Source organism: Hemitrygon akajei, chromosome 27 (genome assembly GCF_048418815.1).
Source record: "Hemitrygon akajei chromosome 27, sHemAka1.3, whole genome shotgun sequence".
In the NCBI taxonomy this organism is placed as follows: Eukaryota; Metazoa; Chordata; class Chondrichthyes; order Myliobatiformes; family Dasyatidae; genus Hemitrygon; species Hemitrygon akajei.
The window spans coordinates 38,572,044-38,588,820 of record NC_133150.1 but is presented as its reverse complement, the minus strand read 5'-3'; the positions used below and the strand labels follow the sequence as shown (position 1 = coordinate 38,588,820).

General features: G+C 41.1%; 1 protein-coding gene across 3 annotated transcripts in view; it reads left to right on the top strand.

Moving 5' to 3' along the window:
* zc3h11a (zinc finger CCCH-type containing 11A) overlaps positions 1-14,721 on the top strand; it is a 35,832-nt gene extending 21,111 nt beyond the window's left edge. For all 3 annotated transcript variants that reach the window (XM_073030692.1, XM_073030693.1, XM_073030694.1), the window contains 4 exons: positions 5,400-5,709; positions 9,571-9,746; positions 10,995-11,062; positions 11,993-14,721. In XM_073030692.1, the coding sequence (XP_072886793.1) occupies positions 5,400-5,709; positions 9,571-9,746; positions 10,995-11,062; positions 11,993-12,245 (807 nt within the window). In that variant the 3' untranslated portion in view covers positions 12,246-14,721. The remainder of the gene's footprint in view (positions 1-5,399; positions 5,710-9,570; positions 9,747-10,994; positions 11,063-11,992) is intronic.
* The last annotated feature ends 2,056 nt before the right edge of the window (positions 14,722-16,777 follow it).

The window sequence follows — 16,777 nt, the reverse complement described above, 5'->3', positions numbered from 1 at the left end:
ACCTAAAGCAGAGTTCTGAGATCTGTTCAACAAAACAGGTGCGAAGCTGAAGAGCAGGACCTCCAGGGTAACAATCTCAGGATTGCTACCTGTGCCACGTGCGAGTGAGGCAAGGAACAGAAGGATTATAAAGATTAATACGTGGCTGAGAGGATGGTGCAGGAGGGAGGGCTTCAGATTTGTAGATAATTGGGCTTTGTTCCAGGGAAGGTGGGATCTGTTCCGAAGGGACGGTTTACACCTAAACTGGAGCAGTACTAACATTCTTGCAGGGAAGTTTGCTAGTGCTTCTTGGGGGGGGGGGGGTTTAAACTAAATTTGCAGGGGGCGGGGATCCAGAATGTGAGAGAGGATAGCGAGATGAAGAATAAAGGACAGGTGGGGACTACACGGTTCTGGAATATTAAGTGTGTAGTAGAGGAAGGTGGGGCAGAACAAGTGATAAGGAGGACTCATATACAGAGGGATGGTCTGACGGAACATGGAGTTAAATGTGTTGAAAGAATAAGTAAATTTAGGAAGGACAACAAAATTCTAGGGGCGTATAGCCCGATGGGAGTTCGGGGAGCTGGGTTAAGCACAATAGGCGGCGATTTAAACAGAGAGAGGAGAAATGGGCTAAAAATTCTATATCTGAATGCATGAAGTGTCAGAAATAAGGCGGATGAGCTTGAAGCCCAGGTGCGAATGGGTAACTATGATGTTGTTGGGATAACGGAGACAAGGCTGCAGGGAGATCAGACCTGGGAAATGAATGTACAAGGGTATACGTGCTATCGTAGGGACAGAAATGTGGGCAGAGGGGGTGGGGTGGCCCTGTTGGTGAGGAATGAGATTCAGTCCTTTGCAAGGGGGGACATAAGGTCAGGAGAAGTAGAGTCTGTGTGGATAGAACTGATGAACAATAAGGGCAAAAGGACCCAAATAGGTGTTGTCTACAGGCCACCAAACAGTAGCATGGATATTGGGTGCAAGTTGAATAGGGAGTTAACATTGGCATGTAGCAAAGGTAATGTCGCAGTAGTTATGGGGGATTTCAACATGCAGGTGGACTGGGAGAATCAGGTTGGTGCTGGACCACAGGATAGGGAGTTTGTAGAGTGCTTACGGGATGCATTCTTGGAACAGCTTGTACGCGAGCCGACCAGGGACAAGACTATTCTGGATTTAGTGTTATGTAATGAACAGGATTTGATAAGCGATCTTACAGTAAAGGAGCCATTAGGAGGTAGTGATCACAATATGATAAGCTTTTATCTGCAATTTGAGAAGGATAAGGGCAGCTCGGAGGTGTCAGTGTTACAGATGAACAGGGGAAACTATGGAGCCATGAGGGAGGAGCTGGCCAAAGTTGACTCGACGGATAGCCTAGCAGAAAAGACAGTGGAGCAGCAATGGCAGGTATTCTTGGGAATAATGCACAAGGTGCAAAATCAGTTCATCCCCCAGAGAAGGAAGGATTCAAAGGGGGGAAAGGGGCCACAGTGGTTGACAAAGGAAGTCAGAGATTGCATAGCATTTTTAAAAAAAAAAAGGAAATATGACAGAGCTAAGGTGAGTGGAAGGACAGATGATTGGGAAGTGTTTAAGGAACAACAGAACTTAACTAAAAAGACAATACGGGGAGAAAAAATGAGGTACAAACGCAAGCTAGCCAGGAATATAAAGGAAGATAGCAAAAGCTTTTTTAGGTATGTGAAGAGAAAGAAGATAGTTAAGAACAATGTTGGGCCCTTGAAGAATGAATTGGGTGAAATTGTTATGGGAAACAGAGAAATGGCAGAAGAATTTAATGAGTACTTTAGATCTGTTTTTACTAAGGAAGACACAAGCAATCTCCCAGATGTATGGATGGGCCAAGGACATAGGGTAACAGAGGAAATGAAACAGATTGACATTCGGAAGGAAATGGTGATGAGAAGACTGATGGGACTGAAGGCTGACAAATCCCCAAGTCCAGGTGGTCTGCACCCTAGGGTACTAAAGGAGGTGGCCCTGGAAATTGCGGATGCATTGGTAATCATTTTCCAATGTTCCTTAGATTCAGGATCAGTCCCTGAGGATTGGAGAATGGCTAATGTTATCCCACTTTTTAAGAAAGGAGGGAGGGAGAAAACAGAGAACTATCGACCTGTCAGCCTGACATCGGTGGTGGGGAAGATGCTAGAGTCCATTATTAAGGATGAAATAGTGGCATATCTAGATAGCAGTGATAGGATTGGGCCGAGCCAGCATGGATTTACCAAGGGTAAATCATGCTTGACTAATCTGTTGGAGTTTTTCGAGGATGTAACCAGAAAGTTAGACGGGGGAGATCCAGTGGATGTAGTGTACCTCGATTTTCAGAAGGCATTTGATAAGGTCCCACATAGAAGATTGGTGGGTAAAATCAAAGCTCAGGGCATCGGGGGGAAGGCATTGACATGGATAGAAAACTGGTTGGCAGATAGAAAGCAAAGGGTAGCGGTGAATGGGTGTTTCTCGGAATGGCAGGTGGTGACTAGTGGGGTGCCACAGGGCTCGGTATTGGGACCACAGCTGTTTACCATTTACGTTAACGATTTGGATGAAGGCATAGAAAATAACATCAGCAAATTTGCTGATGATACTAAGCTGGGTGGCAGTGTGACATGTGATGAGGATGTTAGGAGAATTCAGGGTGACTTGGATAGGCTGGGTGAGTGGGCAGATACTTGGCAGATGGCGTTTAATGTGAATAAGTGTGAGGTTATCCACTTTGGGAGTAAGAACAGGAAGGCAGATTATTATCTGAACGGTGTAGAGTTGGGTAAGGGAGAAATACAAAGAGATCTAGGAGTCCTTGTTCATCAGTCACTGAAGGTGAATGAGCAAGTGCAGCAGGCAGTGAAGAAGGCCAATGGAATGTTGGCCTTTATTACAAAGGGAATTGAGTACAAGAGCAAGGAAATCCTCTTGCATTTGTACAGAGCCCTGGTGAGACCACACCTGGAGTATTGTGTACAGTTTTGGTCTCCAGGGTTAAGGAAGGACATCCTGGCTGTAGAGGAAGTGCGGCGTAGATTCACGAGGTTAATTCCTGGGATGTCTGGACTGTCTTACGCAGAGAGGTTAGAGAGACTGGGCTTGTACACGCTGGAATTAAGGAGATTGAGAGGGGATCTGATTGAAACATATAAGATTATTAAGGGATTGGACAAGATAGAGGCAGGAAATATGTTCCAGATGCTGGGAGAGTTCAGTACCAGAGGGCATGGTTTGAGAATAAGGGGTAGGTCATTTAGGACAGAGTTAAGGAAAAACTTCTTCTCCCAGAGAGTTGTGGGGGTCTGGAATGCACTGCCTCGGAAGGTAGTGGAGGCCAATTCTCTGGATTTGCTTTCAAGAAGGAGCTAGATAGGTATCTTAGGGATATGGGGACAAGGCAGGAACCGGGTATTGATAGTAATTGATCAGCCATGATCTCAAAATGGCGGTGCAGGCTCGAAGGGCCGAATGGTCTACTTCTGCACCTATTGTCTATAAAAGATTACCACTCATATTTATAGTCAAAATATACGTGACAAAAAGCACTTTCTCACACAAATAGAGAAGTTTCACAGCATGTTCTAGGGGATAACCCGAAGCATCAACAGAACTCCCACCCAGCACTTATCCCTGTAAGCGCAAATGCTACACCTGTCCCCACACCTCCCCCCTTACCACCATTCCGGGCCCCAGACAGTCCTTCCAGGTGAGGCAACACTTCACCTGCGAGTCTGCTGGAGTTGTCTATTTCATCCAATGCTCTCGGTGCGGCCTCCTCTACATCGGCGAGACCTGACGCAGATTGGGGGACCGCTTCGTCGAGCACCTCCGCTCCGTCCGTCACAATAGACAGGACCTCCCGGTTGCCACCCACTTCAACTCTGCCTCTCATTCCCATCTAGATATTTCCATACATGGCCTCCTCTACTGCCATGTTGAGGCCAAACTCAGGTTGGAGGAGCAACACCTCATCTACCGTCTGGGTAGCCTCCAGCCTGGTGGTATGAACATTGAATTCTCAAATTTCCGGTAATTCCCTCCCCCTCCCCCTTCCCCTATCCTAGGTCCCTCTCTGCCTCTCTCCCCTTTCAACTTTCTGCTCCTTTACCTCTACAGTTCTTTCATGCTTATCCCCCTCCCCCCCCCCTTTATCCTTCCTCTGATTGGTTCTCCACCTGGCGCCTCTAGCTCTTCCTCCTCCCCTATCTCTATTACTGGGCTTCGGCCCTCCCTCCTCTCTCCCCCCCCCCCCCCCCCCCCCATTCCTGATAAATGGTCTCAGCCCGAAACGTTGGCTACTCTTTTTTCACGGATGCTGCCTGACCTGCTGAGTTCTTCCAGCGTCGTGTACATATAGCTTAAAAGTTATTCTGCCTGCCTTGTTAGGGCAGATTACGGAACAATGAGTTCAGAGTAAAACAAGTTCCCACATCCTCAAAGTACAAGCAAGCATGGGAGTCAGTTACTTATAGCTAGGTATGCTTAGTTAGTTGGCAATTTACCAAGAACAGACAGTACTGCTGTCATGGCAGAAATGGCTCCCTAATCGGTAATAATGCTTTAAATTTTCTTCCGCATAAGATCAAGTTGTATTTTTCTGCAGGGATTGTTTTACAATTTGACTGAAATTGTTGGAAGAAAAGCAGTAACATATTATGTTAAAAGCAATCCACATTCTTAGGTACTGAGTTAATTCTACTCTGTAGAAAAAAATGTGTATACTGTGCTGGAGGCAGTTAGAAAATGCAAATGAAGCTTTTTGAGAGTGGACTAAAACAAATAGTGAATTGTAGGTTGTTACAGTGATCTTTATTCTCATCTCTGTAGTTGGCAACTAAAGGTCAAAGTGTTGAGGGACAAAAGGGCCAAGGAGAACAAATCACAATAACCAGTATCACAATGCTTTTTTAAGTAAAGCTAAACAATATTGAATTTGTTTCCAAAGTAGAATTATAACGAGGTTTCACTGCCTTGTGCTGCATCTTGTAAAGAGTGTGTTTGTAGTACACTGTCCAATTCTAATTGCTATATCATATACAAGTGTAAATAATCATTTTAAGGATGCGAGAAAATATTTACAAGGATATTATTGGAACTGCAAAATTATAGCAATTAAGAGGTAAATGGAATCTGTTCTTAAAAATGGTAAAATTAGGGGTCGTTATCGGTATAAGCTTGTCAATAGAAAATTTAAAAGAAATTTCACAATGCCAAAAAAGTAGAAATTGCTGTCACAGGGAACAGCTGGCATTGCAGCATTGATGTGTTTAAAGGGAAGTTATAAGCTGTGGAAATAAGGACAGGAAGAAGCTAAAAATGGATCAGAATAAATATGTTATGACAAAAGGGTCTGTTTTCTGCTACATTTTTAATGAAATTCTATCACTGTGTAGCTTGAAACTAGAAAGGAAGCTTCAAGATTGCAGAATGTGCAAGTTAAAAGCTTTGAAGAAATACTGAAGGAAAAACGCCTTAGACAACAACAGGAGAAGGAGAAACAGCATTGTCAAGCGCCAGGAACAGAGGTGACTGCAGACAAAATGGACAGTGAGATTCCGGTTGTAGAGAAGAACGAACAGCCGACTGCTTCGCTGGATTTGAAACCAAACAACTTCCTTGAAGTTGAACAGCTGGCTGTTAAAAAGGAAGAAAACTTGATTGTTGCCAAATCTGAAACAGCAGAACCTGCACTTGCTTTGAAAGGTATTTGTCCTAGGATTACAGTCGCAGTTACATCTGGATGTTCACCTATGTATTTCAAAACTGCTCTAGAGACCGTTTGAAGTTGGCAGATCTGATGCACAATAATTTTTGAGTTAAAATAATATTATACTAATATTTATCATTTATTTCCTGAACCATAAAGTGTGTGCAGCTGTTTCTCCTTCACGCTGTACTGCCCTTTTTTTTAAGATAAGCGATCAATGCGGACGTGTATGCAGCATGGACTGACATGCACATCTTTTGAGCATTGCTGGCAGATTTGGCATCTCTCATGAAGCAGTCCTTGGGATGGAAGTGGGTGTTAGGCGTGCGCATCTGTAATCTTTCTGGTTGTGAACACAAGATATTTGTTAATCATTAGTGGACATTCTGTGCCATTTCTCCATATCCCTCTTCTTTGTCTATGAAGTATTTATCTATCTCTACTTCTAGTGAAGTAGCTGCCACCAACCTTCAGGGCAGAGAGAGAATTCCAGAGATTCACCACATACTGAGAAAAGAAATTTCCACATACTCAGTTTTAAATGATTACGCCCTTATCGCATGATTATGTCCCTTTTTTCGACATTCTCCCACTGGTGAAAACATCCCCAGATCTACGCTGTCAAGCCCGTGTGTGATTTTGCACGTTCCCTCCTTGTTCTTCTAAAATCTAGAATGTGGACCCAAATTATGCAGTCTCTTTTGGTAGGACAGCCCTTTCATCCCGGGAATTAGTCTGGTGTTTTTTCTTTGTACTGCCTCCAGTGTTACTATCTTTTTTGGGGTAGGGGAACCAAAACTGCTCAATATGCCAGGTAAAGCCCTGTGCAGCTAAAACAAAACTTCTCTCATTTTAAAGCCACCCCTTTGCAAAGAAAGCGAAAGTGCTGTTTTCCTTGCTTATAGGCTGACTGATCTTCTGGTTTTCTCCCTTCCTCCCTCTTCAAATACTAAAGTTAAATTTCCTTCTGATCTGATTTGGAGAAACCATTCTTTTTCAGCGTAATTTTAGAAGATGGCTACCAATGAAAATAGTTATCTCCATAATTGCCTCTGTTTAAATCGTGGGAGGGAATTCATCAGATCTTTTTTGGTTTTCTTCCCCTTGAGTTTCTCCAGTTCGTTTTGCCAAAACACTTTTCCAACTCTTCAATCTCTCTTCACTCGTATTCCCCATTTTCTGAGAGGTTTGTGTTTACTGTGACAACGGATGCAAAATGTGGTCAAGATTTGTTCAAGGTTTCCAGCATCTGCAGAATCTTTTGTGCAAAACACGTTCAGTTTTTGCACAGTGTCTTATTCCCCAATATTTCTTCTGTCTCATTTATTTGTGTGAGGTGGTGGTGTGGTTAACTTACTGAATTAGCAGCTGGAGTTTTGGTCCATTGTTCACATCTTCATATGGAAGCTGGGGAATTGAAGTAGTTATTTAAATGTCTGGGACACACAGCACTGGAGACTTGGGGCCACTCAAGACCTTGGGAGCTGTCTGTGTGGAGTTTGCACATTCTTGGTGACCATATGGGTTTCATCCATTTTTTTGCACATCCCAAAGTTAGTTGCTAGGTTAATTGACCATGATAAATTGTTGTTAGTTTATAGGTAGCAATGGAATCCGAGGGAAGCTGTTTGGGGTGGCATGGTAGCGTAGTGGTTAGCACAGTGTTTTACAGTACCAGTGACTTGGGTTCAATTCCCAATGCCGCCTGCTAGGAGTTCGTATGTTCTCCCCATGACCACATGGGTTTCCTCCTGGTGCTCCAGTTTCCCCCCACTTTCCAAAGACGTACCAGTCAGTAGGTTAATTGGTCATTGTAAGTTGTTCTGTGATTAGGCTAGGGTTAAATCAGGAGCTGGAGGGCCTATTCCATGCTGCATCTCAGTAAATTAAAAAAAAAACAATGTGGGAAGCATAAAATAAGTGGACTTGTATAGGATTCGTGTAAATGGTTGGTGAGTGGTCGTTACATAAGAAATAAGAGCAGGAGTACGCCATCTGGCAAGTTGAGCCAGCTCCACCATTCATCCATGGAGTCATCTCCACCTACCTGCCTTTTCCCCGTAACCCTTAATTCCCCTCCTATGCAAAAATCTATCCAACCTTGTTTTAAATATATTTACTGAGGTAGCCTCCACTGCTTCATTAGGCAGAGAATTCCACAGGTTCACCATTCTGTGAGGAAAAGCAGTTCCTCCTCATCTCCGTCCTAAATCTACTCCCCCGAATCTTGAGGCTATATCCCCGTTATAGTATCACCTATCGGTGGAAACAACTTTCCTGCCTCCTGGGCAGAAGGTCCTGGTTATCTGCTGTATCTCTCACTGTTAATCTTTTTACATCTGTGCAGATCTAGCTTCCTTCTTACTCAATTACATAAATTCTACATATTAATTTCTCTTTAAGTGCTTGCTGAATTGAAATTTTCCTAGACCTCAGCTTGTTGCTTTTTTTTTTGGTCAACATTAGAAACATTGTCTATTTATTTATAAATGCTCCATAATCTGTCAGTCATTGCACTATTTTTCCTTTTGGATTTTTATTTTAATGCGCTTCGTATGGTTGATTCAAGTGCAATACTGCTGATGCAACTGAAGAGACTACTTATTTAAAGAATATTTTTTAGGTTGCATCTATTTGTTGATCCAGTCTAGCATGTAAAATGCCAACAATAGTTTTGGGTTCCTGTTTTTAAAAGAAAATTCCCCTTTCCTTCAGGTACCTCTCCCTATTTCTTACTCTCAGTTATAATCGGTTTATTTTATTCAGTACTCTCTTTTATTTTTATTTAGTTTCTGTCTTCTCTTTCCTCTCTCTTCCCAAAACCTGATTCAAGATTCAATTTTCTTTTTTTTGTTCCACTTTTTTATTTGTCATTTCATTTTGATCTTGGATTGACAGGTTGGCAGGTGCCTGGGTTTGAGGAGAATCCAGCTGACACAAGAATGCAAAGGGAGAATAGTAAAGCAAGAGCCTGGATGAATCTCTGTGCTACTCTCTGGAATTCAGAAGAATGGGGGGAGTGGGGTGGTCCTCATTGAAACCTATTGAATGGTGAAAGACATCGATAGAGTGGCTATGGAGAGGATGTTTACTATGGTGGGGAGTCTTAAGACCAGTGGGCATAGCTTCAGAATAGAGGGATGTCCATTCAGAATGGAGATGAGTAGTTTCTTTAGCAATAAAGTGGTGAATCTGTGAAATGCATTGCCATATATGGCTGTGGAGGTGAAGTCATTGGATTTGTTGATGGCAGAGGTTAATAGATTCTTGATCAGTCAAGGCATGAAGGGATACGGGGAGAAAGCCGGACAATGGGGCTGAGAGGAAATGGGTCAGCGATGACAAAATGGTGGTGAAGACTCGATGGGCCAAATGGCTAATTCTCCTATATCTTAACCTCTTTGGAGCTGGTTGCTGGTCCTTTTTAATAGGGTTCATAAATTACCTTCTGATATTAAGGTTTCAAAGATTTATTGATTTTAATATATAATAGCATATTGCATTGAGCAATATTTATTGCAAATTAAAAAACGCTGGAAATACTCACCAAATTGGGTCACTTCTGTGGTAAATACAGAATTAACATTTCAGGTCAAAGACATGTCTTTATATTCTCTTCTGCCTGAGGGCTTTAAATCTGAAACGTATTGATTTCACCGATGTTCCTTGAACTGCTAAATATTTCCAACATTTTCTGTTTTACATTTCAGGCATCTGTTTTTACATGATTTTTCACTGTATATTGCAACTGTTTACAATGAGCCACTGTTATTGGATAGACCTGTCGTGCATGTAATTTGATTAGGTTGTATCAGGCTTTTTTCTGATTCTCTAATGTCTCATTATCTCTCTCACAGTGAAACCCAAATTAAATGTGAAACCGTCAATAGTGAAGAACTCTTGTCCTGTGAGGATTGGCCAGAAACGCAAATCCCCTGACAACAACCCTTCAACTGTTATGGCAGTGAAACCCCTCAACTCCGTAACCACTGATCAGATGAAGCAGCCGCCAGCTGATGAGAAGATTATTACTGTAAGGACCTCTATTGTTTCAACCATGTTTCCTGTGGAATGATCTCAAAAATAATGGTTATTAACTTGGCTTGAAAGGGGCTTTATAATTATCAAAAAAAAACTATCAGGCATATGGCTTCTGTCAGCTTAAAATATCATGTCCTAGTGCAAAATGCACTTTAAATCTAAGTGCAGCTGATGGTTGGATCTATGACATGACGGTGGAAAATTCTGCCCTTTTATCTCCTCCAATACACTTCTTTAGAGAGGTAGTCAGCTTCGGGAGACCAGGGAAGGATTGGGAGACTTGTCCACAGCTAACCTTTGTCCCTGGTATTTTGTGCAATGTGTATCCTAGTAAAACGCACTGCATTTACTTGCCATTCTAACAGCACCTTCCAAATCTATGATCTCTGCCACCATGAATTAAAAAGATAGCAGGCACAACCCCTTCAAATTACATATCCTGGCTTGGAAATATATGACCATTCCTTCATGGCACTAGGTTTAAATCCTAGAACTAGCTACCTAACAGCACTGTGAGTGCATATTTAAAGTGGCACTTAGTAGGTTCTTGATCAGTAAAGGCATCAAAGGGAGCAGACAAGAGAATGAATTTGAGATGAAAAATAAATCAGCCATGATTGAATGATGGAGCAGGCTTGATGGCCTGAATGTCTAATTCTGCTCCTGTGTCTTCACCAGGAGCACCAAAGCAGTTGATGAAGGCAGATTATTTGGGAGTACTGGTTTTCCCCATGACACCCTCAATCAGAAAATAAGGGTGTATAATCAGGTTGTAGATCTTTGGAACACTGGTTGAATTTTTTTTTAAATTATTTAAAATCTAAAACTTCCATCACCATGTGCATCTTGAGAAATGAGAGAATTTTTTTTCAGTGTTAGTAAACTTGTAATATCCACATCTAGTAGACATAACAAAGTAAATCCTCATGCTGTAGCCCAGGAGGAAGATGGATCTGCTTGCTATATTGGCAAATATCATTGCCATCACATTACATTTGTACCATATTTTGAGTTCCAGGTGCTCCTCTTATCTATACTCTCAACAACATTCCAGCATTGTCTTCAGATTTCTTAGATTGTTCTTTCTGCAAGGATTGTGAAATGTGCACCTTATAATATTTTCCTAATGAGTGTCCAGATGAATGGTCTTGGCACCAAATTTCAACTGCTTATTGCTCTGGATCTGCAGAGTCTGTAGAATCTCGTGTTTATAATATTCTAAATATATATTTTTCCCCAGTCTGGGCCATCGCCTCTCCAGGAGGAAGATAAAACACCTTCGGAAGTTTCAGAGAGATCCAAGGAAAGGTAAGATCTCAATGGTATTATCCCAGACGGAATGTTTTTTCCTTCAAGTCTTGTAGTCCTAAAAATATCTGACAAGCCACTCCGTTCTCGGGTAGCTTGGGGTAGACTGGAATTAAAGACACTCAGAAAAGGGTAACTGTGAGTTAAACACTGAGAGCAGAAAGTTAACAAGGTGAGAGGCTGCGAGGTAATCCACTTCACAGTTTATTTAGAAGAATGCAGAAATGATGGTGAAATAAATGGTTTAGGTGAGCAGGTGCAAGTGAAGCACCAGCAAAAATTGGATATCAGAGCAAACAAATCCCAAAAATAGTGCGCAGGTACAGGCATATTTAAAGGCCGGCAGCATTGCTCTTTGTCTCAAGCACAAAGGGATATGGGAGGAATTCGATTCGGCAGGATTGTGCATGGACGCAGTCTAATGCAGTGCATTCAGTTTCAAGCACTGCATCCCAGCAAACATACATGAATCTTGGAGGCAATAGAGTATGCTGGTAGTGTGCGTCACTGTGTTTACTGTTGTGTGATGGTATTTAGCGTCTGGGTGGAGAGCTTTCCTCGACTGGGTTGTGTTGCAGTAAATAACAGTAACAGAATTGGCATAAATAGAGGTTAGTGTAACATTATTATAGTGCTTGCTGTAGGGTCAGGGTTCGATTCCAGGTACTGCCCGTAAGCAGTGTGTACATTGTCCTCCCATATTCCAAAGACACAGTTAGAGTTAGTGAGTGTGGACATGCTTTGTTGGCACTGGAAGCATAGCGACATTTGCCCAGCACAATTCTCACTAATTTAGTGTGATGTACCACTGTATATTTAATTGGACATGTAACAAATAAACCTAGTCTTTAAAATTTTTTAATCTTTAAGTATTCAAAGCATTTTCAGCCAAAAGAATGATTACAATTGACTTTATTCCTTGCCTTTCAGGCTTCACCCTGATGAGCAGAACAAGCCAACGAACACGTTGCTGACCGGAGTAGCAGCTTTCTCCCCTCCCCGACTGTCTGCCAAGGTTCGGAGGCTAAGTTCTGCTACATCCAGATCTGCGGTGGCTGAGGATGACTTTGAAGAACTGATGAAAGAATTCTCAGATGATAAACTTGAGGCAGAAATCGATCTGGATCCTGGAAAAGATGAAGATGACCTGTTGCTTGAGCTGTCTGAGATGATTGACAGCTGAAATGGGTTGGGTATTTTTCTGGACCTGCTCAAACCAATTTGAACTGCTTCTGGAATTTTCTGGATGATAAGAAACTGGTCTAGAGTTTTGTATTTGACTAGAATGTCTATTTTTAAGACTGTGTGTGTGTATATATATATACACTATATATATATATATATAGTACTGTCTGCATATTGTGTGCAGAGAAAAGCCAGGTCTGTTTTAAACATACCGATACTACGACCAAGTTATTCAGTTATGACCTCACAACTACTGTCTACACTTTCTTCTGACCCCAAGTACGAAAAGAGAAGTAACATCTTCCTAAGTTCTGATTCTAACAATTTGAAGGAATCTCGGTGATGCAACCTTTCTGGAGATGCTTTTCTACCTAGAAACTGCTTTGTTGAGAAGTCCGTGTCCAAAACAGAAGGGAAGTTCCACAGTCTTAAATTCTGTATGATGCTTGTCTTTCCCTGGACTTGATCTGTTTTATCCAGATCATAGGAACGTTATGATTGTGTGGAGTCACCCCTGGCCTCTCAGAAGGTTGTGAGCCAACCCACTTGTCTGCCCTTTCCTAATATTAAAAAAAAGACTTTTGTTTATTCAATTGCAAAAAGCTCCACGTGGTGTGGGCTTGAGATAAATGATTTGTCTGTTTATTGTATTAAAGGGTATGACTACACAGAAATTGAAATTTCGTGATTCCCAAGCTGGATTTTTTTTGAGGAGTAGTCTATTCTCAGCCCAGGATGTGTATCATTGCAAGTTGTCTGTGTACTGTGTGTAACTGGGACATTTGACAACTATCAAGTTACATAGTTTGAAGAATGTTTCGGTTTTCGGAAGCTCTGTCTGTAACTATCATGTTATTTTGTCATTGTAACATGGATGGACTTTAACCCCCACAATTTCCTCATAACTTTTCCCTCCTCTTATCAGTTTCATTGTATATTCAAGTCCAGCATATTTTTGTGTGAGTTGTGGGACTCTCCAGACTCAGCCTACAGGTATTTGAAGACAACAGTTATGATCCATCTGAAGGTGACTTCTTATATCTTTGTGTATGGTATCAAGGCTGTGATTATAACTACCGTTGGAGGGGCGGTGGAATGAAACACTAATAGTACATTAAAATAGTGTGTTAAAATAACAGGCAAATAACAACAGAGGTTGCAATCAGAGGTTTGACTTGAGATGGAAAGGGAAGTCTAATTTTGAAGTCAGGGCATCAAAAACACGTAGTCCATAGTTTGGCTGGTTTGTGAAGAAGGGCTGGATGTGCTTGTGTATTCTTATAGGTTCAAAACTATTCTGCACTGTGTACCATGTCAAGGAGATGAATCCATAGTGCTGTCAGTAAAGGATTTTGGTATTGCTAGCAACAAGAGACGATGAAGTAACTCCAGTGTATGCTAGCTTTTAGCCACTCCACCTGTTATTTGCAGCTCGTGATATTGTAAAACCCAGCTATCTACTCTCACGATTCATCGATTTGGTTGGAATCTGATTTTCTAGTCATTACGATGGAGTGGGTTAGAAGAACTTTTTTAAAAAAAAAACTGCTCCTTTGCAACTTAAACTTTGGAGAGATTTTCAAGGAAAAATGGGACACATCCAGTGTGGTTTTAATCAAAAAGGTGAAACTCATAAAGCAAAAGTTCAGGGAATTGCTTCCAAGCTGGGTATGTTTGTAGTGCCTTAAGGTTTTGATGGCGGACTTTAAGTATACACCCATAAGCATATATTTGTGCGTTATCAGAGCACTGTGTGTGTAATCAGGATCTTTGTACACCAGAAGTAATTCTGCAACTCAGAGGGCAGCAGGAACTGCCCTGTTAACATGGGCTAGGAACAGAAGACCAATCTAAAAGCACTTGATGCTGCAGAACACTTAAAATTCAGGGCTGATTGGATCTGTCACACCTGAGCAGAGTTCTTTGACTGCCAAAAATACCAGAGAAATAAATGGCCTACTTGTCCTCCCTGAAGGCCACTCTGCTTGGTGATCTTTGTCAGCTCCTGTACCTCAATATGATGGAGTCCCTGCTTGATGGAATAACATGAAGGGAAGGAACGAAAGCTTTTCAAAAAAACACCACAGATATTTCACAACACTGAAGCATGCATCTATGTACAAATGCAACTTTGTGTTCTAGAGCAGTTCCAATCCTGTAAATATGTAAGTTGCTTTCCTAAAGCAGCCTCTCTCATCAGTATTCTGCAGAAGCAATGCGATTGATCTCTTGTGAAACTTTGTAAATATTGTTCGTTTTAGTCCAATTATGGTTTGGATTCAAGCTGATAAATTGTTTTAAAAGCTGTTGGGAGTCTGTCTTGTGTTTCTGATGTTTCTGCCTTTTGACTTTATCTGGTACTTTTTATTATTTCAAATGTACATCCAGAGTAGTGGGTGATTCTATTTATGACTTGTGCAGACACCAAAATGTAATAATTTCTTTGTAATAAAGAGACTATTGTTCAACTTGTACAGCTTGCTGTGATGACTAGCTCTGCCTGGCAAAAATGGGTAAAATACTCTGTGGTCATTTTATTAGGTAGACTCGTAGAACCTGGCGTGATCTTCTACACACAGTTGTAAAGCTTGGTTATTTGAATTACTGCCGCCTTCCTGTTAGCTTGAACCAGTCTGGCCATTCTCTTCTGATCTCTATCATTAACAAGACGTTTTTGCCCACAGAGCTGGATGTTTTTTCTTTGTTTCACACCGTTCTCAGTAAACTCAAGAGACTTGTGCGTGAAAATTCCAGGAGGTCATTTTCTGAGATACTCAAACCACCCTATCTGGTACCAACAATCAGTCCATGGTCAAAGTCACTTAGATCATATTCCTTCCCCATTTTTATGTTTAATCTTGACTGTGTGCATGCTTTTGTGCTTTGAACTGCTGCCACATGATTGGCTGACTGGATATTTGTATTACCTAATTAAGTGGCGGCTTAGTGTAGATCTCAAAGAAACAGTCAAATCCCTTCATTTCCACGCAGGTTTTAAAGTACGGTTGAACAACCCAGAATGAGAACAGCATTGGTTTATCAAATGTGAGGCATAGTCTAACCATGGATTAATAAATGTGTATGCCTTTGGCATTGAATCGCCATGGTTCTGATGGCATTTGATACCAGCCAATTTCTTGTCAATGGAAGCACCATTCTTAAGAGTGAATGTCAGTATGGTAAATTAATGGTGTCCTAATGTGGGTATTTTCTCTGTCCATCACTTTCTAGACCAGAATTGTGATTAATGGGACCTGCTAATTTATTTATTTCAACTTTCTTCCTTAACCCCCCATCTTGGGCTGAGTGGGTTATTTCAAACTGTGAATTGAAAGGTTGTAAACTTTATATCATTGTTAAACATACTCCGTCTGGAGAAGTTTGCATTTGCTTTCAAACACAGTTTGCATATACTGTATATAAAACTAGATTTTAACAACAAAATTTTTGCCTCCGTATGATTTGGTGGTTTTTTTTAATCTATACGTTTTGGGGATTGTATTAAGTGCAATTATCTGAACTTACACCCAACAGTTGTATACATCAATACCTGGAACATAAATGTTTTGATCATCAATGTTAAGGCTTGCAGGTTAATGGATCAATCACTTCCATTTTCCTAACAGATACGCGTACTGGATTGGAGCTTCAGACTTAGTTAAATCTCATATCAATCATCGCATTTACAACTGATCCAGCTGTAAATTGTGCAGTAGAAATTTGATCATGGTTGCAGATGTTAATTAGTTCAATAAATTTATGTTTACAGTACATAGGTTACCATATATACTACCTTGAAATTCATTGTGTTGCAGACATTTATGGGGGGGGGGGGGAGAAATATTTTAGAATTTTACTGATGTGATTAATGTTTGCATGTTGTATTCTGCCTCCAAAAGCTAGTTCTGTGCACTTTAATGCAGTAGAACATCACAAGCAGGATTTTCTTTGCACTGAATCTCATGCATTTGCAATGAGGTTTTAATCTTTGCAGTTAGGTATAAATTTTAGTTTTTTATCAGTTAGCAATACATTCCACAATTTTAGTGGATGTAGATAGTTGCATAGGGACCTTGGCTGAGGAAATTTTAGCATGATGTGTGAGAATACTGTGGTATTAAATACATGTTCTTGTTTTCCTATTCTGTGATACTCATTTGAAAAGGAAAACGTTTTAAAGTCCAGGTATATTGAGATCAAAATTTAACTTGATGTTAAGTATTGCATGTAAATTTTGGGAAAGATAAATAAAAGCAGTATCTGTTCCTAGGTCTTGTTGCACTGTCTGCTCTTTTGGCAGGTCATGTTGTTTGCATGCAAACCGTTTACTCAAAGGAATCTATTCTGACTTGTCATGGAAAGAAATTAAAGACTTGCAATTAAAGAAACTTCACTTCCTTTGGGGAATCCCTGGCCCATGAATGCTTGGTGGAAGTATAATACGCAGAACCCTGATTTCTATGTAACGGGAGAGATTCAAATCCCATAAATGTTAGTGGTGGACTACCTCAAATATTTTCTACATTGGCC